The sequence below is a fragment of the Synchytrium microbalum genome (genome assembly GCF_006535985.1).
Source record: "Synchytrium microbalum strain JEL517 chromosome Unknown SmJEL517_scf0001, whole genome shotgun sequence".
Taxonomy (NCBI): Eukaryota; Fungi; Chytridiomycota; class Chytridiomycetes; order Synchytriales; family Synchytriaceae; genus Synchytrium; species Synchytrium microbalum.
The window spans coordinates 1,000,158-1,021,667 of NW_022158350.1; the positions used below are offsets into that span (position 1 = coordinate 1,000,158).

The window sequence follows — 21,510 nt, forward strand, 5'->3', positions numbered from 1 at the left end:
GCGGTCCGGCTGATGGTTTCCCTTATAGAAATAATTATAGATATCCAAATTTCGCGTCAGATCACTTATAAAAATATTTAAATATCCAAATCTGACCTAGTCCCCTCTTGTGACTAAGCTGTATGGAATGTAGCGACTTGAGAGCACAGGAAGCAACTTTTACGTGATTTGCGCAAGATTTAAGATTTAATCATATGACGCGTCGACGTAGGCTCCAAAGTGCTCGATCAGCTCTCAGACAACTCTTTGTCCAAACATTGCATTTCGCTGTTTATGAGCTACGGGCTTCTAGGGCATCGTCGCATAGTAATCAGTCTATTATTGCGTATCTCCAACAAGTAAGGATCTGTTCCCTTTTCTTCAGGCATCACTATGTTTAATCAGTCTCTAAGCTCAAATAAAAAAATCGGTATGAATTTCGTTTGAGTCAATCGTACTAAGAAATTCCTAAATATAGATTCAATCCTTGCATCAAAGTACATCAATCTATACGCACCATGATTGATATCAATCTGTTACGAGTCGACAAGGGAGGAAATCCGGACTTGGTTCGAGAATCTCAGCGAAAACGAGGAGGCCGTGTCGAACTCGTCGATGAAGTCATTGCTCTGGACGATGAGTGGAAGAAAGGTAAATATCTATTAGGAAATACACATCCTACTACTCTGGGACGTGCTGTTGGCTGTTTCAACAATCACTGACAATGTTAAAACACACATGCATCGATAGCTCGATTCCAGGCTGATCAGAAAAACAAGGAAATCAACGCAATCAACAAGGAAATCTCGGCATTATACAAACAAGGCAAAAAAGACGATGCTGCTACACTCATCGCAAAAAAGACGGACACGGAAGCTCAACAAATCCAACTGACGAAACTCTCTGATGAAAAGGAAGTCATCTTGAACAAGAAACTCACTCTTATTGGAAATATTGTGCATGACAGCTGTGTAGATTCATTGACTGAGGACGATAATGCTGTAATAAAGAAGTGGTGGCCTGATGGTCGAACTGAAGATGCTGAAAGGCAACGACATAAAGAGCTAGTCAAGGAAGATAAAGGTGTACCCGGTTTATTGCCACATCACGAAGTGCTGGCTGGTATTGAAGGATATGATGCTGCTAGAGGTATGATGTGCTGGTGGTCAGAAAACGCATATTCGCATCGTGCCAATATTCTGTCGTGTTTTTCTTCGCTCACAAATCAAATCTCTCTGTCAGGTGCCAATATTGCTGGTCATCGAGGCTACTTTCTAACAGGTCCAGGTGTCGACTTTAACTTGGCACTGATGCAATATGGTCTGGACTTTTTGGAAGAAAGAGGATATACAAAGCTATGGACTCCCTTCTTCATGAAGAGAGAAACTATGGCCAAGACTGCGCAGTTAGAGCAATTCGATGAAGAATTATATAAAGTCGTGGAACGAGAACCTGGAAGTATGTATCCTTTCAGGATTCTTCAACTAGACCCATGTGATTTTTTTGCTGTATGCCGCTGATGGAATCAATTCAAACCTTCATAAATTCTCATAGCCAGTGAAAGCAAGGAAGACAAGGAAGCGGAGGAGCCCAAATATTTGATTGCCACTTCTGAACAACCCATCAGTGGCTTCCATGCTGGTGAATGGTTTTCAGAGAGCGATGACTTGCCAAGAAAGTGAGTATTCTTGCCTTCTGTAATATCGCCTCTGGATAAAGGTGTCGTCTCACACATTCTTTTGTTTCTTTGAAAATTTTCTGTTTAAAAAAACAGATACGCAGGTGTCTCGACCTGTTTCAGAAAAGAGGCTGGTTCAGCTGGTCGTGACAATTGGGGAATCTTTAGAGTTCACCAATTTGAAAAGATTGAACAATTTGTATTGACTGATCCAGAAAAGTCATGGGAAATGCATGAAGAAATGTTGGAAGCAGCTGAACTATTCTACCAAAGTGTATGTGCAAGTTCCGATGTCATGATTTTTGTTCGTTGTGCTTAAGTACGTTGTATTGACAACCCCTTGTCACTCCCCATAGCTTGGAATTCCATATCATGTGATTTCAATCGTATCTGGAGCACTCAACAATGCTGCTGCCAAAAAGTATGATTTGGAAGCATGGTTCCCCTTCCAAACTACATACAAGGAGCTAGTGTCATGCTCCAATTGTACAGATTACCAATCTAGGAGGTTGGAAATTCGATATGGTGCCAAGAAGGTCAGTAGAGCAAAACATTTGTGCCTTCAACTACATATCAAGGATTGAGACTCATCGCATTTCGCTGCACATCTCATGCAAGTGATAACCTTGACTTTTCCATACTAAAGATGCTCTTTTTCTTGCTCTAGTTGAATGATACTGTCAAGAAGTATGTCCATTGTCTGAATTGTACACTTACGGCCACGGAACGTACGATATGCTGTATTTTAGAGAATTATCAGACTGAAACCGGAGTCGTTGTCCCTGAAGTCCTTCGACCGTACATGAGAGGCAAGTCCTTCTTCCCATACAAGAAAATACCTGGTGCTAGTGCTGGTAAAGAGGCTGGTGGTCATCTCAAGAAGGCAAGAGCAGAGGAAGCGATGCGAGACACCTTTTGGTATTCCATAACTCATTGAGGCTTTTTTTGCAGGGCAAGAGCAAACCATAGAGTATTGGTGTTGTGATTTGTTTACAAACGAAAATATAGATTTCGTGTCACTACTTTCTGGTCTGCGTGTCACTTAAGAAGTTCATAGGACGACATGGTCCGAGAGAAGTGTGAAAAATTGAGCAGCTCAAAGAGGGTAGTGGGAGCATCCTTCTGGATGAACGCAAGATTTTTTTGCCCGAAGCATTTCAAAAGCTGCCTCAAGGTGAAACACACGACGAGGATGGACGGGTGTTGCGGGTGCTCTTGCATCGCCGCCAAAGGTTCTGTTTGACCTTTGGATTGTCACCAATCTCAGGCAATTTGTAGGTTTGCAAGAACAGGTTTCACCACCAAACTCATCTGTCGACATTATCGTTAATCAATTCAAATTGGTAGAGTTGGCGAGATGGATGTCACTGGAATGGCTCATATATACGGGAGCGAGACGCAATGCGAGACGCAACTTTCTGAGAGTTGCCAAACTGCGAGATGCCAGAGATTTTATAACTCTAGCAACGATTTTATCTACGGCACGGTCTCCATCAGGGGGTTGGCGCACTAGCGTTTGAAGGTATGAATTAATACAAGTGGAGAGGAGAAGAAGAATCATTAAATGCATTGAGGTATATGGAGGCGCCTCCTTGCTCAAGTGAGTAGTATCTTGCATTGGAAACCTTACAAGACGGAATGGGAATGTTGGTTGAGTCAATATCTGGCAAATAAGAATACAAGAACAAGATACGAATATCAGCTATGCCAACTCACTACTGCAGTAGAAGCTTCTTACTACAGTCTTCAAGTTTTGCGCAAACTTCTAGAACATTGAACATTAATGGAGAACCTGGTCGAGAATTAACGGTCGCGAATTAACGGCCAGCAGAGAGATATGAACGTGACAGGGCCAGTTCAAAGCCGTATTACATCAAACGAAGGGCAATTTGACGTGACTGATATCGACGAACCTGACGCTGTACTGATGCTTTATTTTTTTGCTCGAAATTTATAAACAGCTGCCGCAACGATGAACAAGCAACGAGGATGGAGGACAATAACAGGAATTTTTACCTTCACAGCCGGAGTAGCTGTAGGACTGTTTGGATCATCGTCGATATCAGACATTTTCAAACGAAACAATCGAGAACAGCAACGTTCGTCTGTGGCAGTAACAACGGACGACAAGGAAGACAAGCATACAATCATAACTCCACGGGATCAATATGAAGTCACCATTCCTAATATCCCAGAGCACTTTGATAAATATGGATTGCCGAAATCAGAGAGCATCATTTCACGGTCATCGTATGTGACTTCAATTAATTACGGGAGAAGGCAGCCTAATTGGGTACTCGAAGTCATGAATAGAGAGTCGCTGGAGCATAATGTAGACGTGAGCTGAATATTCATTGGTGGCGTTCTCTCCTTTTTGTTACATCAGTAACACGATCATTGGTTCTGTTAGAGGGAGCACACCACATTCATCACAGACACAGATGTGCCTCGTTTATGGCGAGCTAGAAATCTGGATTATTTGAATTCGGGATATGCTCGAGGTCATCTTGTACCAGCTGCCGATTCAAGAACTTCGCAACAAGCTTTGAAGGACACTTTCTTACTATCGAGTAATATCATTCCACAAGATGCCAAGGTGAGTTCATGAATTCATTGTCTCGTTTCCGTCCTTTTTTCAGACAACCCAACAACGTCTTTGCTACGCGCTTGCTAATTGTTCATTTTCAAATCAACCTCTAGAACAACATGTGAGTTGTGCTGGGCTGCGGTTCCTTTCAACTGCTATCGAGACTTATGAATATGAATTTATTTGCTAGGCTATACTGGAGTCGTGTCGAAGCATTCGCCCGAAGCTTGATTTTGGAGAATGAATTCAAAGAAGCATACATCATGACAGGCCCGATATGGACATATCCAGATGCTCATATCGAGAAACCAAGCGAGGCAAACCTCATCGCCAACAACGATAATAGCAACAACCATGACAATAACAGCAACAGTAACAATGCTAATATTAAAACAAGAAATATCATCCGCCAAGTATCATACCCAGTAATTGGAGAATCGACAATCCACGTCCCAACACACATATTTAAAGCCATACTAGCCATAAGACAGAATGAGGACAAGGAGGAACCCTACTTTGCTGCTTTTGTGGTACCCAATGCTCCAATACCACCATCGAATGGGTTGTTAATGTATAAAGTATCTCGATCTAGACTAGATTCTTTGCTGGGGTTTAGAGTCTTTCCCCGGCTGGAAGGTGAAAAGGATTTATGTGTTTGGGATGTTTGTCGTTTAGGGAGGAATTTCAAGAGGAGTGCCAGAGTTGTTGAAGCTGCTGATGGTTCTACTGTGGCCAATGCATAGAGCAGGATACGTCTAGAAATATTATGGTATCGTTTATGTATATGTATGATTATGATGGTAAACAGTTTTTATACAGATCAAAAGGGAATCATTAGTATTTACGATTTTGGCTTCCACAATTTTAGGCCTTCCTTATAGCCAAAGCCTCAAGCCAACTCTGACGCCTAGGTCGGTCCGCCGTCTTGCTCAACTTTAGCATTTTGGCACGCAGTCTCTCCTGATCGGCTTCCGACACCTCAATTTGAGCACCATCAAACAAATACTTTACAAACTCTATATCGGCATCTACTTGCTCTTCCTGTGTACGTGCCAGAAATGACGTGCGACGTGGTATAGTGCTTGAATCTGGAGTTTGTGGTATGCTGGTTGTTGATCCTGTCTTAGCTGTTATTGCTGATATTGGTGTGGATGTATCTGATGATTCTGATGTTTGTCTACTGCTAGATGCTGTTATGGTTGATGTGGATGTGGTGGAATAATTCGAGTGTAGGACTTCGTCTTGTGGTATGGTCTCTAGAGTCAGTGACCTTGTGAATAGATTCATGGATGATGATGTTGATCTCGACATTCGGCCCATAATGTTTTCTGATATGCTCGATGAGTGGTGTGGGTGCTCGTTACTACCAGTTGCGGTCGGCCTGTTAGGAGGTGATAATAAATCCGACGACGATTGACTGCGGTATGATGGTGGCGGTACTGCAGCACTGATAACATTTGTTAACGGTGTTGACACTGCTATGGAACCCACGAGTGACGATCTTGGTGCAGAGTTTCGCACGCAGATTGGGTTTGCGGATGGTCGTCGAACTTTCATCACGGGACTTGGTTGTTGAGTGATGTACCGTTCATTATTGGTCTCTGTCATGCCGTTTCCTGGCTATCGTGAAATCTATTTTCTGGGGTAGTATCTCTTGATCAAAATCTACGCCTTCTTTGAGGCTTGGCTGGCGAGTTCTTTTACCAGAACATGGAAACTCCCAAACAAGACACGGTGGTTTATTTCGAGGCGATCCAGGCCACCCAAGCAAAATCCGTACTTTGCGCTAATGCAATTTCAGTGGGATTGATTTTCAGTCCTGAGTTAGGACTGGGTTTGTAGAAATAAGCCAATCAGGAGGGAGCCTTGTTTTTTTGTTAAGTTGCACGCACGCATCGAATAGTCCAGTTACGCCAGGCACAGCGTAGATTTCTCGTATCTATGCAACCGTCTTCGTCAAATGTCTCTGTCGAGATTTGCTCGAAAAGCAATATATTTTAGAGATTCTGTACAACAGGGTAACAGCCAATCTACAACTTGTTCTGCTCAACAATAACACCACTCTCACTATTCTCCATAACCCATTTATCAGTCATTGCACTAATACTTGCAATGACAAGCTCGAACTCTCCCTTCTGTTCACCAAAGTAACTCTGCATCATTATACTAAAGCTGGTAATCGATTTGTTCTCTAATGGGGGAGCATCATTCGAGATCTTGCCTCTATAATAAGCCTGAAAGGTGGAAAAGGGGAAGTAGTACATTCCGTCTGATCCATCAGTTGTGGTGAAAACGGCCTTATATTCAATCGAGCTTTCAACACGACCATCAGGACGTTTAGTGAGTTCATTGTTTTTGATATTGAGGGCGTATTTCTTGCCATCGCCTCGTAATATGCGAATTCCAAGCCCGTCATATTTGGATAGGTCGAATGATTTCCCGGCTGGAAGTGGTGTTGTTCGTTGAGAGGCAAATCCTGCTCCCCCTAGCGTTTCGATGTCGAGGAAACTAGTTGTTGAGAGAGGGGAGTCAGTCTTGAACGTTCACCACTGTGAGTTTCCTAGCACACTAACCCATGAAAAATAGCAGCTCCTCCATCTTCTAATACAGTCAAATGGCTTTCTGATTTGCCGCCTAGACGTAGAAAAGTGTTGGCCTCTGAGATAGCACAGATTGAAGCATGCTTTCTGTATGTACCTCTGACTCTATCATCCACAGTCTCCCAGTCGGCTGCATTCCACATGTTGTCGCCACCATACAAAGACTATTCATACAGGATTTGAGCATTCCCATGATAAACCAATGCTAAAACATTGTGAAATTGCCTACCAAGTCTGATTCGGTTCTCTAAATGTCAAACGTAGAAACTTGATCAGATGTTGATGACAATCGCAGTGAATAAGCAATATGGCTCAAAAAAGACCGTTGGAAATGATGGCTCTCATTGCGAAATAAGATATTCATGTCGTCTTTTACCAAGAAACGTGACGACAGACTGCAAAGTTAACCAAACTTACCTCAGATGCGATTCTAGCAGCAGCCCCTCGCATGGAGGAACCATGCCCGCTAGTAGAGGTAGCTTGGACCATTCCGCCGACGAGACACGCGACACCTATTGCCCCTAGAATGTATGGAAAGTACGAACTCGACACCATCCTTGTTGTTCTTGAAGTTTGACGTAGATCAAATCCGCGAAGGGAATCATAGACATACCTCGATAATACTGCATTCCTCTCAGACAGATGTATCTAGTGAGTATTTATGGCCCAAATCGCACCGATCGAGCATTCAAAACACGTTGGTTTGATCATAAAACACCGCACAAACACAAACTTAAAAACTTATCAACATTTATTGGGTTTTTTGAGCAATTTATAAACTTTGATTGAGTGCAGTAATAGTATAGTGTTGTCATTTGATTCTCTCTCCCTTGTGTTGTACAGAAATAAAAAAACTGGTTGTGGTTACTGTTACAAAGTACGACTCCTCTACTCCTTCCCCGGTTTCCTTTGTTTAACTTGGCTTTTCTTTTACAGTTTGTTGACGTGGTATGGTTGGTTATACTAGTAAGGTGTGTTGGTGCGGTATGGTAATCGGTGGTAAATGTTGTGGGGGTTGGTAGTGTGATGATTTACATGATTTCACAACGTGTCTTCTTTGCCTTTTTTCTACCATCTCCACCACCACTCTTTTTCAATTCATCTCGAATAGCTCGTACCAAGGCATAAAAGGCTTCATCAACGTTAATCTTATTCCTGGCAGAAGTTTCCAAGAAGCGACAGTTGTATTGTTTGGCAAGTGCTCGTCCTTCATCTTGAGACACTGATCTTTCAGATTCCAAATCACACTTGTTTCCAACAAGCACTACGGGAAACCAGTCTCGTTCCTTGACTCGCAAGATTTGTTGGTGGAAGGTTTGGATTTCTTCAAATGAAGACCTTGAAGTCATGGAATATACGAGTAAGAACCCTTCTCCTGATCTCATGTACTGCTCTCGCATGGCAGAGTATTCTTCTTGGCCGGCTGTGTCCAGGACATCCAATAGAGCAGTTTCGGAATCAATGACACATTGTTTTCGGTACGAGTCTTCAATGGTTGGGTCGTATTCATCGACGAATTGAGATTGGATGAATTGAATGGTGAGTGCAGACTGTAGAAGGTTGATTTGGGTTGATAATGAATGGTGTTGATTGAAGGATGATGATAACGGAATGAAGATACGCGTCAAATGATAATAATTGTAGAGTCAATCCAATAGAGTAGTTGAAAATAACATAGAATGAAAGGAACATGTCAATGATACGTTCATTCGACCTGCGTTCCACATTCAAATGGCAATATCGAGGAATCCAATAATTACCTTGCCGACACCTCCTCCTCCGACTACTACAATTTTGTACTCCTTGACCAAATTCATTCGGGACATGGTGTAGATATCAATAAAACACGGTCCCTTTGGATTTAAACGTTCGTGTAGAGCTTCCTTGCAGCTGGATGTGATTCAGAAGCGAGGTTAGAGCCTTGTTCAAGAGCCAAGTCCGTATCAAAGAAAGGTGGGCATTTACCTCTAAAAATATAGGTTATATAGACTGTGTCTCTCAGGCCTTGTCTCTGTCTCTCTCGACGCCCGTTTTTACGTTTACTGTTCAAAAAAACTTGAATTGTGAATTTTTAAGGGTAGCTAGATTCAATGGGTTAGAGCGCAGCTCATACACCCCGTAGCGCTCATTCCGGTCGATACATTGCAAAGTAATTGTTGCAAGCTACGAGCCATATTAAACGTTTTGGACTCTATTCTCTCCTTCTTGAGTTTCGTGATGGCATCGAGCGACTCGTAAAATTGGGTTTTATGAGGGATCTCTGCTCTGGAGATTGAGCTTGGGATAGCAATCGTCAATTCCCAATATAGGTTGATATATCTCTCCCTCCAGTTGTCGGGCCAAGAATATGTTGTTACATTCGTTAGTTGAGGAATGATTTATTCTGTGGTAAAGCGAAAGCAATGTTATCTGAGAATGGTATAAGGATTGGAGAAGTAATCTGAAGTAAATTGTCAATAGATAGGATATTCTGCTCATTTCATCTCTTCGCCTCTCGAAATACGCTGGATCAAGTTCTAATGTTGGCCGCACAATGAAAAGTTTTCTCGAACAGTCTTTCAGTTCCATACTCAACACACTCCAAGAGACAAATTAGGGAAGATACTTATAATTTGAATACATGTTCGCCTTTTCAATCTCTGCAAGCTTAAGTACAGAAAGAAAATTCATTTTGCGTCACTGGTAGAATTGTTGATGATTTTTTTCCACTTTCCACGACAATCCTCTCTTTGCGTATAGTTCCTATTGGAGGCTCCCAGAGACAGTACATTACAGAAGATCTTGTCTGGAGTTACGACTGATAACACACCGGTCACGAAATCGCCTGTCTCAAAAGTGAACCGAAATCGACAGAATACGCGGAATCCAAGACATGTTCATCAGGCGCCAACACTTCGGATTCCTATTAAAGAAAGTACGGGGGACACAGGAGCTACCGTAGGCTTAGCGGCGACTGTCCCTAACCGGGCCAAAGATTCCATCCCTGAGTTGCTACGTGAATGTAAATCATTGGGGCGAAAATGAATACGGCAATGTATTCGAAGGCTTCTTATTTGGCCATTTGGTCCCTTTATAGAATGGATCCATGGATTTAAGGGAGATATGGCCAACTGGACGACCAATTGTGCTGTGGAGCCAAAATCAAGGTGCAAAGTTTCCGTTTCACGATCGACAAGGCATGATGAAGAAGAAACCATAATAAAGCTATAATCCACTTTCATCATGGTAGTTGACGGTGGTGCATCCTGGGAAGCGTTTGTAGCAACGTGAAATAAATTGATCTTGATGCTATTGCTGACGCGTCACAGAGCTTAGAGAGCAATTCCGACTAATTCACGACAAATTTGTCTCTTCAAATCGACGTAACGATTAGGGATCGACTCAGATTGGTGATAGTCTAATGTTACGCTTCTGTTTTCAATGTTTGGACGAGGCCTTTATATCAAGATCACAGGCAAACGAATTAGATCTAGTCCCCTATGAGTTTTGCATGAAATTTGACACAAAAATCTGACGCGTCATTACCATGACTTAGTGTGTCCTCGTCTCCATTCGTTCATCAAACCGCACTGCGCTTCTTCCCTCACATCAAAAAACGATAGGATCAGTCACTCATAGAGCCATGTTAGCAGGAGACTCGAGTGACTTTGTCAGCCCTCGCAAGCAATTATCCAACAATATATCCAAGCTGGCTCTTGACGAAGACTGGGATGATGTCGGAGCAATCACGAAAAGCAAACTGGCTTCTTACAAGGAGGAAGCAATCCTAAAACATAATCCAAAGAGATTCGTATTGTTTCCAATTCAATATCATGAGGTATTGTATACAGGATGTATTGATGTGTTGTATTATTATTTGGTTGTTTCGCATTCAACATTTGCTCAAGTTGCTGCTTCTCGGTGAACATTAGTCTGACAATCTTCAATCCATCTTAGATCTGGCAAGGCTACAAGAATTGTGAAGCCAAATTCTGGAGTGCTGAAGAAATTGAATTGTCTGATGATGCTGAAGGTATGCCTCCATCACCTGAACCATTTTGAAATTTCGTTTTTGTGCTCGTGGGATTGGTGGAGTGTTCGCTTGCATGACCAACACGGAGACGAGACATGAGGATCATGAAACGACAATGATTCTGTCAAACACTTTTATATGTTCGAAGCATGGCAGATCCACCAGCTAATAAAACCCTCTCACAAATTGTGTCCCTCACAAATGACATAATAATACCATTTATTAGGATGGAACAAACTCTCTGGCAAAGAACGGACATTCGTATTACAATGTCTATCATTGCTGGGTACCGGAGATGGTGGTGACAACATCAATCGACTAAACTCGGAAATCCAAATCCCTGAAGCTCGTTGCTTTTATGGCTTCCAAATCATGCAACGACATGTACATCTAGAATTGATTGGTGTCTTGACTGACTTGTTTTCGACACGGCCTGATGATCGGGAGATTGGTCTTACTGCTATTAAAGAATGTATGTATATATGCGGCAAGAGCAATTCGTATAACCACGTTTTCCCTTTTTTGCCTACACCATTTGAAACTTAGTAACATTTTTCAAACGGGAATCATAGTGTCGGCCGTTCAAAAGCGCTCAGCTTGGCTTGCTACACATGTACTTGAATCCGATGAACACTTCTCAAACCGTAATGCTGCTGTTGCCATATTTATGAATGTGTTTATGTGCACTATCGGTGCTGCTCTACTTCACTTGACTCGTCCGGGTGAAAAGAGAACGCATTGTACACCAAACACCCCTCTGCCTGGTATGATTCGAGCTCTTGCGAAGGTAATGTAATAGTGCGTAATTTGAACGTGATTTATTGCGCTTGGCTTGTCAGAAACCACCGGATTGATCAAAGAAAAAAGAAGCATTCCATACACCGAATCGTGCTTATTTATTTAATCCCAACAGGTGCAACGAGACATTGATACATACGACGCATTCTGTAATCTAGTAGCTCGCCACATGGTGAACCGCCCGACTCAACAAATCATCCACCGTCTCACAGCCGATGCAGTAGCAATCGAAAAACAATTAATCACTGAATTGTTTGGGCTCTTTGGCGGCTCTGTCAAACTCGTCTCTACAACGCTAGACTTGGCCCGTCTGACCAAATATGTAGAAGTGGTTGCCGATCGTGCCCTTGTAAGACTAGGATTGGCCAAATTGTATAATACGGATCCTGCATCTGCATTGCCGGAGATTGATACAGTGTTGAAGGAAGAAAAGGATAAAGAGGAGCAAGCCTCGGGAGCTGTGTCTACAGGTGCAGTTACCAAGACGGATGCTTCTATGAATACGAGGCAAGAGTTTTCTATTAGTGAAGACTTTTAGTACTGTTGTGGGGACAAAAAGGCCAAATACATGCATGTATAGAGAGGCAAATAGGTTGGAGCCATTCGGGTGGTGGTTGTGAAGAGGCACATATATAGAGAGGGACAGATGCCTAAAAAGCAAAGGGCATGTACTATAGGAAGTTGTATTTACAAAATATCCATGTTCCAACAAAACGAAATACGAAAACAGTATCATCTTTAATAATACGTGCTAAGCTTAAGTTCGTCACTACAACTTCCTTGTGATGGTAACCCTGGTATGGTCATGATGACACTATGTTCTGATTTTCTGTTCCCATGACGTTCATAGCATATTCATCCATAGATCGAGAATCTTCCACGTCAGCGTAACGCTTGTAACACTAGCCTTATGCCTTCAAGTGTAAAAGTTGCGTTTGTTGATCTTGATATGTTCTTGTCGCAAAAAGTTGAATTAGTATCGATGGCGCACAGAATCAACCCAATTCGTAGAGCACCGCATGCTAGTCAACACGAATTCTATCACTAATGTAGTAAACGTTTCAACATATTCAATATTCCTGACGCTATACCTTGAAATGCATACCACATTTTCTTACAGCTTGGATGACGGTATCGTCACAATGTCTCTCCAACGTCCTAATTCGTGTTCAGTACGCCCAACAACATTCATTTCACCTTCATCCATAGATCAAGTAATGCTTCTGGCACTAGCCTCGTTCCTTCCACCTCATCTAGTCATACATACTTTTCAGACATCAACGTCTCCCTCTCCATACTCCCAAGCACCTTCGACTCCGCGCTTCAAGCTCTTCAGCCAGCTGGGTCCACGCATAATCTTGTATTACTACCTCGTCGTCTGCACCTAATCAGCAAGTATACGAGCGACATATCTCCATGCACGGTCTATTGGTGATGTGGATAGGAGGACTTGTGAGTTTTTGGAGGGTGGTGCGGAAAGAGAATACGAATCGAGGCAAGAAATGGTGCTGGTTGCCATAGGCCAATATAGCGATAGGGAGGAGGTATGCAAAAAAAAGATGAACAAGTAGAGGATTAATGGTCGTTGCGAAAGCTGATCAACGTTCAGTCGGCCGCTCTAACCACGTGGGAAAGCCAAAACAGAGAAAAATGTCATGGAAGTGGATGTGGTCCTTGGTTGAGCCATGATTACTGATGGCATTGTAGTTTTGTGATGCCTGTATGTAACTCCTCTACGAGAACCGGCTCCAGGGTACAACTGCGAAATTTCCGGATCGTCAGATTCCGATTGCGGTGGTAATGTCGGCGTGATTCCAAACTTTAGGCTAAAAGACTGCAATACACTCGCGGTCAGCCAACGCGTTTTTTGGCCACCAACTCAATATCAAAAGCTTACCTGACACTTTGCCCATCCCGCCTCCACACTCATCAAATCATCTACACATCTAGCAACACGAGTCTCCAATCTTGGCACAGCACTCTTCTGTGCTGATCAACACAGTTCCAAAACATTCATGTTCCAACATAATCCAAATACGAAAGACAGTTTCATCTCATATTACTTGTTCAAAGATCACCTTTGTTCTACAATTTCTTACAAAGAAGAAGACGGTATGGTCATGATATCGTCCAACGTCCTTATTTCGTGTTCCGTGAGCCCCACGACATTAACGGCATATTCTTCCATAGATCCAAAGGCTCCTCGTAATGCTTCTAGCACCAGCCTCATTCCTTCAAGTCTAACAGAATTTTTCACTATCAGCGACAAAAGGCCGCAAGTATTAGTGATTAGCTGCATACCTTTCAGTCATCAGCGCCTTCCTCCCCGCACTCCCAAATACCTTCCCACTCCGTTGTTCAACTTCCTCGAGCCAGCTGGGAACTACCAGAGAATCCTCCTCATCGATGGCACTTGTCAATGCATACTCTTGTGCAATTATATCATCGTCTACACCCAATAATGCGTGTATTAGTGCTACACACGCCGAAGCGCGGTCTATCGCGGATGTGGATAACAGGACTAGTGGGTTTTGGTGTTGCGCGAGGAGCGTCCGTATTGAGATTAAGAATGCAGATGGTGCGAAGCAGAATATAGCGAGGAGGAGGTAAGCTAAAACAATGGCAGTGCCATGTGAATCATGTGGTCGTGACTGCTGGCGTGTTTTCAGTTAAATGCTCTTACCATGTGGTATACCTAAATCAAGGAATTGATGAAGATGGTAGTATTGTTAGAGCCTTACAAGTCATTCCACACCAGTAGATACGTGACTCTTTTCCCCCTGTACCTTTGTTGGACCCTCTCCTTGACCCGGCTCCAAGACACACCACAGCGAAATCCTCTGGGTCTTTAGCGTCCAGTTTTGGTGGTAGTACGACATTGAACCTGAGTATTGATCTAAATAGATAGTCAACAGGTTTGAAGCCATTTTTGCAGCTTTAACTAGCAACATCAATTTACCTGACACGTTCCCCACCACCTTCCTCCACGCTCCTCAGATCACATATACATTCAACACCACGATTCTTTAACCCTCTCAACACACTCTCATCGCTCCATATTTTAGGCGTGGCACGTAAAAGCACACCATATTTCAGCCGTTTCGCTAACCGCGTCCGATACCCACCACACGTATCACGTATGTACTTGTCTGATATCCGGTACGACACGTTTTCAGAAGTCCAGAAAGACGTTAGGGAAGTCTCTTGAATATAGGTCCAAGATTTGATTTTGGAAATTAGTTGGGATTCTGTTTGTATGTGTGAGATAGTGTGGTTGGTGATTGTTGATATGAGTGGGTTCTGGGATGATGAGGAGGAGTGCTGTATGAAGAGAGATGGAAGGGACGTTGGGAGTGTGCCAGAGATCTATGTAACGAATGAGGTCATTGCCCATCACAATGTCGTTGTTTTGGTTGGCCTTACAAGAACATCAGATGGCAAATCCACAGCGACTAGGAATCGTACAGTGTATTGATGCAGCATGGCGTATTGAAGAGCAACAACGGCACCTATGTTATCAAAGATCAAAGTGTTACAGAAACGACCCGCTTGAGGCAAATAAAGGGCACTTGGGCATAGCTATACCATGACTAATTTGCAAATCTTGTACCTTCAGCATGTCCAATAAGCATGTAAACTCGCCATTTATTCTGGGTCAACACCTTGATCGCGTTGTCCAACACATTCGTGGATTCCTGGTTGCAAGAGTGACAGTCAGATAGGTGATTCAACATGAGTTGTACCACTTCACAAACCAAAAGTTCAAATATATCCAGTTTTCGTGACGATATACCTTAAAATGTAGACCATCACTACTCGTAACACCATCATTGAAATCCAGATGCAATCTCAGAGCGTGTAAACTGAGACCTCGCGTCAAGGCAGGAAAGTACCCAGAGTTCTTGGATCCTAAAGATTACATGGATTCGTAAACGTAAGCTCGTTGCACTGGTTTGAAATCGTCACAATTCGTTTGAACAAAATCCAAAACTTTCAACCACGCTCACCATGCTTCCCATGTAGGAAAATCACAATCTTTTGCTCCTTTCCATCATCATAATGTGGATCCACGTCATCATTCGGCCTCGTCTCAATAACACTTCCATCTGGCAAATCATACAATGGCATCGTTGTCTCGTTCTGGTGTCAAACCAATTGGTCGCAAATCGGTGTTGTAAACGTTTGGAAGCTAGAGGATTCGCTACTGCATCTGGATTTACACGAGGTAGTGGAGTGACACCATCATTGGATGTGACGACACCATCAGCACCGTCACCATCAACACCAAAACCCTCACCAACAGCATCAGCTGCGTCAAAAGACAAGAGTGTGGCTACTGCTACAAGGACGAAATTACCAGTGACATTCGAAGAGAGTGATCTTATTGAACGATTTGTGAAGGGCACTGGACCTGGTGGTCAAAAGATTAACAAGGTGCAGTCTTGTTGAATGGCTGTATTCTATTTGCTCGGGCTAAAGAACCTCTTTGATTCCTTTGGAATAGGTTCGTAACTGTGTCGAACTCGTCCACAAGCCAACGGGAACTATTGTGTCGGTATGTACCAAAGAAAACCGCACTTAAAATCAACGAAGATGCTGAGATAGTTGCACTCGAACTCACCACCATAACCATATCCACCCTTTCTATAGTCTCAAAGGTTTCGAGACCTAACCTCAAACAGAAAAGATGCCCGCAAACTCCTGAGTCTGAAACTGGACGACATGATTAACGGAGAGCTATCCAAAAACAATGTCCAGATTGCTAAACTGCAGAAAGCTAAAGCCAAGGCAAAGGCTAGAAGCAGTAAGAAATCAACAATGGATGATGAAGAGGAACGTGATGGTGTGAAAACATAGACTAGCTCTTGTGTCTGATAATTTAGCTATTGTAAAAAACCTATACATATGTAAAGATAATAGTAGTTACAGAATTTATAATAGCAGTGTTCAATCATCATCGTCATCAAGCAATCTCTTCTCCAGTTTCGGAGAAGGAGCCCCAACTTCCTTCTTAATCAACATTCTGGCCTTGAGTTGTTTCGGGATTATTCCAAATCGTTTATCAAGAGAGTATTTGACTGATGCATAGTCTGTTGGTGCTTTTGGCCATTTTTCTATGTGTGTAAGTGAGTGTCAATTGTCGACGAGACCAAAAAAAGGAATATGTATTAGATACTTACGCATCATATCATGCATGGTTGGTTGCTGTTCTACCTGATCAGCAGGTATAGGGCATTGTTTGAGATGAGATTGTACGAGTTCCTGTGCCAGAAACCCTATAGGGAGTTGGTGGGCGTGAGTTCAATAGCAACAAAAAAAAAGTGTCTCACGTATGCTCTCGTTCAAACCACAAACCTAAACTCAGCAATGCCTCAGGAGTATACGAATGGAATTTGGGCCGTTTGTATTCTTCAACGGCTTCGTTCTGTTCATCTTGAGCACACAACTCTGCCGCTCTTGCGTTGATAGCGTTCAGCAGGCCCTACGAGATATGAAAGTTGACGTGAGAATGCTTGCATTGATAGTAGTAGAAAAGGAATATGGTCATACACCAGTTGGAATGTCCAAATGTCTGATGTTTGGCTGATGTCGGTCATCGTCTAATAGACTTAACAGATTAGTGACTGGATGGCAATACAATCGACTACAGCACTACATACCGTCAGCATGAGGTCTCTTGCCATTGAGCCTGGTTTCAAGGACTTGTTGAAAAGAGTCTCCTCTCATTCCCAGTCCATTTCTGCCATCTCCTCTCATCGACAGTCCATTTCTGCTATTTCGTCTGAACTCGGGAGGTTTATAGGCGACTTTTCGCGTTAACGTGTCATTTGGCAGTGCGTATATACTGCCTTCCATGTTTATATGCTCTGACACGTCCTAGTCGTTAAATGTTGCTGCACTCTTTTTTTCCCCTTAGCAAGATCAAGATTTTACAAAACACAGTTACATATATAGCAATCGCTCAGTTGTAAAGAGACATCTCATACGAGAGCCCATAATCCAAGTACTTTAGCTAGCAGAGTATCGTATACATATGTCAGGCAAGTTCACAAAGCTCATCCAAACATGTCAAGTCTGAAAAAAAAAACTCGAAACTAACAGACACACGATAATAGGACGAGGAGGACGCGGTGGATTCCGTGGAGGCGATAGAGGAGGCTCACGAGGTGGTTCGAGAGGAGGCTCATCACGTGGCGGGTTTGGAGGTGGAGGAAGAGGTGGTGGATTTGGTGCTAGAGGTAAATTAAAATTCAAGCATCTAGCTATTATAGAACGCAGACGCTCGCTATTCAGGAGCTTTGGATATTTACATCGCCAGCACATCGATTGATTTAGCTCTGACTCGCAGCTGCCTAGTCTCATCTTGTGAACATTCTCCAGGTTACTCACACACACACATTATAGGAGGAGGAGTAGCTAAACGAGGAGGCGATCGTGGTGGCTCACGAGGAGGTTCACGAGGAGGTCGTGGTGCTCCACGTGGTGGCAGAGGAGGTGCTAGAGGCGGTGCAAGAGGTGGTGCAAAAGTCACAGTAGAACCTCATACTCATGCCGGTGTATTCGTTGGTCGTGGCAAAGAAGACTTGCTCTTGACTAAAAACCTCGTACCTGGTGAATCCGTTTATGGTGAAAAGAGAATCAGTATCGAGGTAATGTATGGGTTGATTATATTGGCCTGTCCTGCGTGGATCAGTCCTTTTTCGCTGTGGCTGACGAGTCTCTAATAACATCATTTTTGTCAACCCTTGTAGAATGGTGATGGTACCAAGACTGAATACAGAGTCTGGAATCCCTTCAGATCAAAGTTGGCTGCTGGTATAATGGGTGGTCTTGATAACATACACGTTAAACCGGGCGCAAAAGTCTTGTATTTGGGTGCTGCAAGTGGAACAAGTGTCAGTCATGTCGCTGATATTGTCGGACCTGTAAGTGTGCTGTCGCTGGTCAAATGGAGAAACGAGATTGCGTCTATGTTTTGTTGCAGAGCAATTAATAGCGCAAACCAGCGCAACAAAAACGGAACTGTCCCGTGAACACTAAACATATTTCGTTCCACCTATGCTCACATCTCATACATATATCTTACAGGAGGGTCTAGTCTACGCAGTCGAATTCTCACATCGATCAGGCCGAGACTTGATCAATGTTGCCAAAAAACGCACAAACGTCATCCCAATCATTGAAGATGCTCGTCATCCACAGAAATATCGTATGCTGGTTGGAATGGTTGATGTTATCTTTGCCGATGTCGCTCAACCCGATCAAGCTCGTATCGTTACAATAAATGCACACATGTTTCTGAAGCAAGGTGGTCATGTTCTTATTTCAATCAAGGTATGTATAAAGAGTCAGTAGGGTTGTGTTGAATTGATGTGGGGGAAGAAGGGCGACGAACGAGGCATATGGGATGAAATTGTTTTTGAAGGAGAAGGAGAATGCAGATGGTCGAGCCAAAAAGCGCGTCGTCCATTGTATATTATGGAGGCAACAACGATATAAACATTTCTAACAAGTATTGATACTATCAACACGCACTTACCACCTTTTCATCACTAGGCCAACTGTATTGACTCAACTGTAGAACCAACCGTCGTATTTGCCCGTGAAGTCAAAAAGTTGCAAGAAGAACGTGTCAAACCACAAGAACAATTGACTCTGGAACCATATGAACGTGATCACGCTTTGGTTGTGGGTGAATACAGGCCGCTGAAGAAGAAGAAGGAATAGATTCTAGATACATTTACACTCCCACGCTAAGGTGTCTTGAGGTGATTCATCATCACAGGACACTCTTTTATCACCAACAATATTAGTCGCTGCTTTTTTGTTCTCTCCTTTTTTTGTATTTTTGCATGAAAAATAAGAAAGTTTGCTTCATTTTAAATCTGGCTTGCGGTTGGTTGTACTTGAAGGCGAAAGCGAGAGAGCAAACGCCTGATGTATCATTTAATGCGAAAGCGAGACGAGCAAAAATAGTAAACTCTAGATTCCCTGGATGAACTTCTATTTCTTTACAGCTCGCATCACCAGGTCTTTACAGCCTCAAATCTTGTCATGTCAGATACGATTCGGCCTGGATTACCACAGGATGTTGCATACACCTTATTCAGCAATGCCGTTGAGTATTTGACTGCGTTTGGTAGATGAAGGAAGGATAAGTAGAAGTTGCGTGGACATCCTTTTTTGCTTTCTCGAGAACAGAACTTTTTGCTTACCATTGTGAGTTAATCTCGCATCAGCGAAATATCTGAGCAACGTCTCTGTTTCTGATTTTGAGAATGATGGGACCTAGTTGTCAAAAGAGCAAACGCTCAATGTTCTGTCGAGACGTGCAAAACAATAACAAAGCAGACTCTGTGATTTACCTGAACACTGGTAAATGAAAGCTTATTCACATTGTTATCATCCTCCAGTTGCTGATAATGTGACATTAGCTCGGTCTTGATGCGTGGATTTGACGAGTCTGTTGCACATACAACCACATTCTTTGTCTACACAGAGAGAGAGTTAGTAACAAATGCAGCAGGAGGTTAAATCTCATTAGGATGTGCGAAGTAAAGTTTACCTTTTTTGCAACACCAGGCCTCAACAACTCCCTAAACGCCGAAGCGAGCCTAAACTCTGAAGCAGGTATCGCTTCCCCGTTCACATCCTTGTACAGACTCGTAGCGAATAAACTGTTGACTTGGTCAATAGCGATTAAGGTTTCTGGCTTAGAATCATCTGCCAAGAAGGCTTCCAGAGCTTCGTGAGCGGATTCAGGTTGTGTTGATGCTTGTTTTAGTGATGATTCAATGTCTGGATACTGCGAAACGTAGGGATATGTCTATTAGTATGATCCAAAAAGAAAGACGGAACAGTATTCGGATTACCTCTTCTAACGTCTTGGCATTAACACGCAATATACCTCGTATGATACCGACTGCTAGATCCGGTTGCTGATATTTGGCATCCTGTTGTCGTACGTATGGGGCGGTTCCGTTAATCCATGATGATGGATTCGGGAGATATACGACCATCCAGCCTAAGGAGTATTGGTGCGAGAGGAGTTGGAAGAGTGTGGCGCTCTTTCCGACACGTGCAGGGCCATCTATTGATGAAAGACAAAAAAAGGCTTCAACATCAGAAATGAATTGACGTCTAGCTGTTCAAATACAGGACTGGTGGTTGTGCACCAAGGAATCTACGCGCTATTCGGCCAGCTTGACCTGGACGACCAGCCATACCACCTCATGGACTATTGGCTTGAAGTTCGAGTTTTACCTAATATTATAGGATCCGTATCAACAGCCATAGATTGCAGCATCTCAATCATAAAGTTCCGTGCCAGCAACGCAGGCTGAGACACGAGATTCATTTGAGTTTGTAATGGTTTTGGTAGGGTGTTGATGGGGAAGGCTCGCAATTGCTCTGGAGGTATTTGAGCGACTTCTGAATGTTCCCGGCCTTCATTCACGTATTGCTGTTACAAGCACGTGAAATATTGTCAGAAGCTGAGTAAGATGGGAATGTCGCTGGTGAAGCTTACTGGATTCCATATTGGAAGCATGAGTTGGATTTTCGAAGGCTCTTCGACTGGTGGTGGTTCCTTCAGTCGAGATTGAGAGCCTGATGAGGGAGCCCGTATAGATGATGGTCGGGCTAATAGATAGGTTTGGAAGATGCAGTCACCAATGGTGTAAACGGCGTCGCAGATTGAGAAAACCTCGTGGTTTGAATGTCTTGAATATAAACGTTGCCAATTTCTGTCGTACCTCTGGTCATAGTAGCCATCGTCTGCCTATGAAGGCACGTAAACGACTGGAAGGGTATCCTCGCTATAGTATTCCTCATGGTTGATGGGCTTGACAGTTTT

General features: G+C 43.1%; 7 protein-coding genes across 7 annotated transcripts; 4 read left to right on the top strand and 3 right to left on the bottom strand.

The window, feature by feature from the left end:
• Positions 1–497: 497 nt before the first annotated feature.
• On the top strand, positions 498–2,594 carry SMI259 (serine---tRNA ligase; the record flags this gene model as incomplete). The annotated part of the gene is made up of 7 exons (XM_031166189.1): positions 498–630; positions 730–1,128; positions 1,222–1,437; positions 1,534–1,657; positions 1,754–1,931; positions 2,014–2,193; positions 2,325–2,594. The coding sequence occupies 7 exons, from the start codon at positions 498–500 to the stop codon at positions 2,592–2,594; spliced, it is 1,500 nt and encodes a 499-aa protein (XP_031027690.1).
• Positions 2,595–3,629: 1,035 nt separating this feature from the next.
• SmJEL517_g00260 (uncharacterized protein) lies at positions 3,630–4,987 on the top strand (the record flags this gene model as incomplete). Its single annotated transcript, XM_031166190.1, has 4 exons — positions 3,630–3,995; positions 4,068–4,253; positions 4,358–4,365; positions 4,435–4,987. The coding sequence occupies 4 exons, from the start codon at positions 3,630–3,632 to the stop codon at positions 4,985–4,987; spliced, it is 1,113 nt and encodes a 370-aa protein (XP_031027876.1).
• Positions 4,988–6,274: 1,287 nt separating this feature from the next.
• SmJEL517_g00261 (uncharacterized protein) lies at positions 6,275–7,473 on the bottom strand (the record flags this gene model as incomplete). Its single annotated transcript, XM_031166191.1, has 6 exons — positions 6,275–6,752; positions 6,818–6,878; positions 6,942–7,008; positions 7,074–7,091; positions 7,262–7,365; positions 7,458–7,473. The coding sequence occupies 6 exons, from the start codon at positions 7,471–7,473 to the stop codon at positions 6,275–6,277; spliced, it is 744 nt and encodes a 247-aa protein (XP_031027875.1).
• Positions 7,474–7,875: 402 nt separating this feature from the next.
• SmJEL517_g00262 (uncharacterized protein) lies at positions 7,876–8,670 on the bottom strand (the record flags this gene model as incomplete). The annotated part of the gene is made up of 2 exons (XM_031166192.1): positions 7,876–8,394; positions 8,605–8,670. 2 exons carry the CDS (start codon positions 8,668–8,670, stop codon positions 7,876–7,878), a joined length of 585 nt encoding a protein of 194 aa, XP_031027874.1.
• Positions 8,671–10,466: 1,796 nt separating this feature from the next.
• On the top strand, positions 10,467–12,192 carry SMI263 (ribonucleoside-diphosphate reductase; the record flags this gene model as incomplete). Its single annotated transcript, XM_031166193.1, has 5 exons — positions 10,467–10,661; positions 10,781–10,856; positions 11,083–11,328; positions 11,429–11,643; positions 11,770–12,192. 5 exons carry the CDS (start codon positions 10,467–10,469, stop codon positions 12,190–12,192), a joined length of 1,155 nt encoding a protein of 384 aa, XP_031027873.1.
• Positions 12,193–17,720: 5,528 nt separating this feature from the next.
• Positions 17,721–19,382, top strand: SmJEL517_g00264 (uncharacterized protein; the record flags this gene model as incomplete). Its single annotated transcript, XM_031166194.1, has 6 exons — positions 17,721–17,727; positions 17,771–17,893; positions 18,060–18,304; positions 18,407–18,580; positions 18,744–18,989; positions 19,212–19,382. 6 exons carry the CDS (start codon positions 17,721–17,723, stop codon positions 19,380–19,382), a joined length of 966 nt encoding a protein of 321 aa, XP_031027872.1.
• Positions 19,383–19,678: 296 nt separating this feature from the next.
• Positions 19,679–21,488, bottom strand: SmJEL517_g00265 (uncharacterized protein; the record flags this gene model as incomplete). The annotated part of the gene is made up of 8 exons (XM_031166195.1): positions 19,679–19,785; positions 19,871–19,943; positions 20,021–20,146; positions 20,221–20,460; positions 20,528–20,745; positions 20,919–21,117; positions 21,184–21,296; positions 21,410–21,488. 8 exons carry the CDS (start codon positions 21,486–21,488, stop codon positions 19,679–19,681), a joined length of 1,155 nt encoding a protein of 384 aa, XP_031027871.1.
• Between the last annotated feature and the right edge of the window lie 22 nt (positions 21,489–21,510).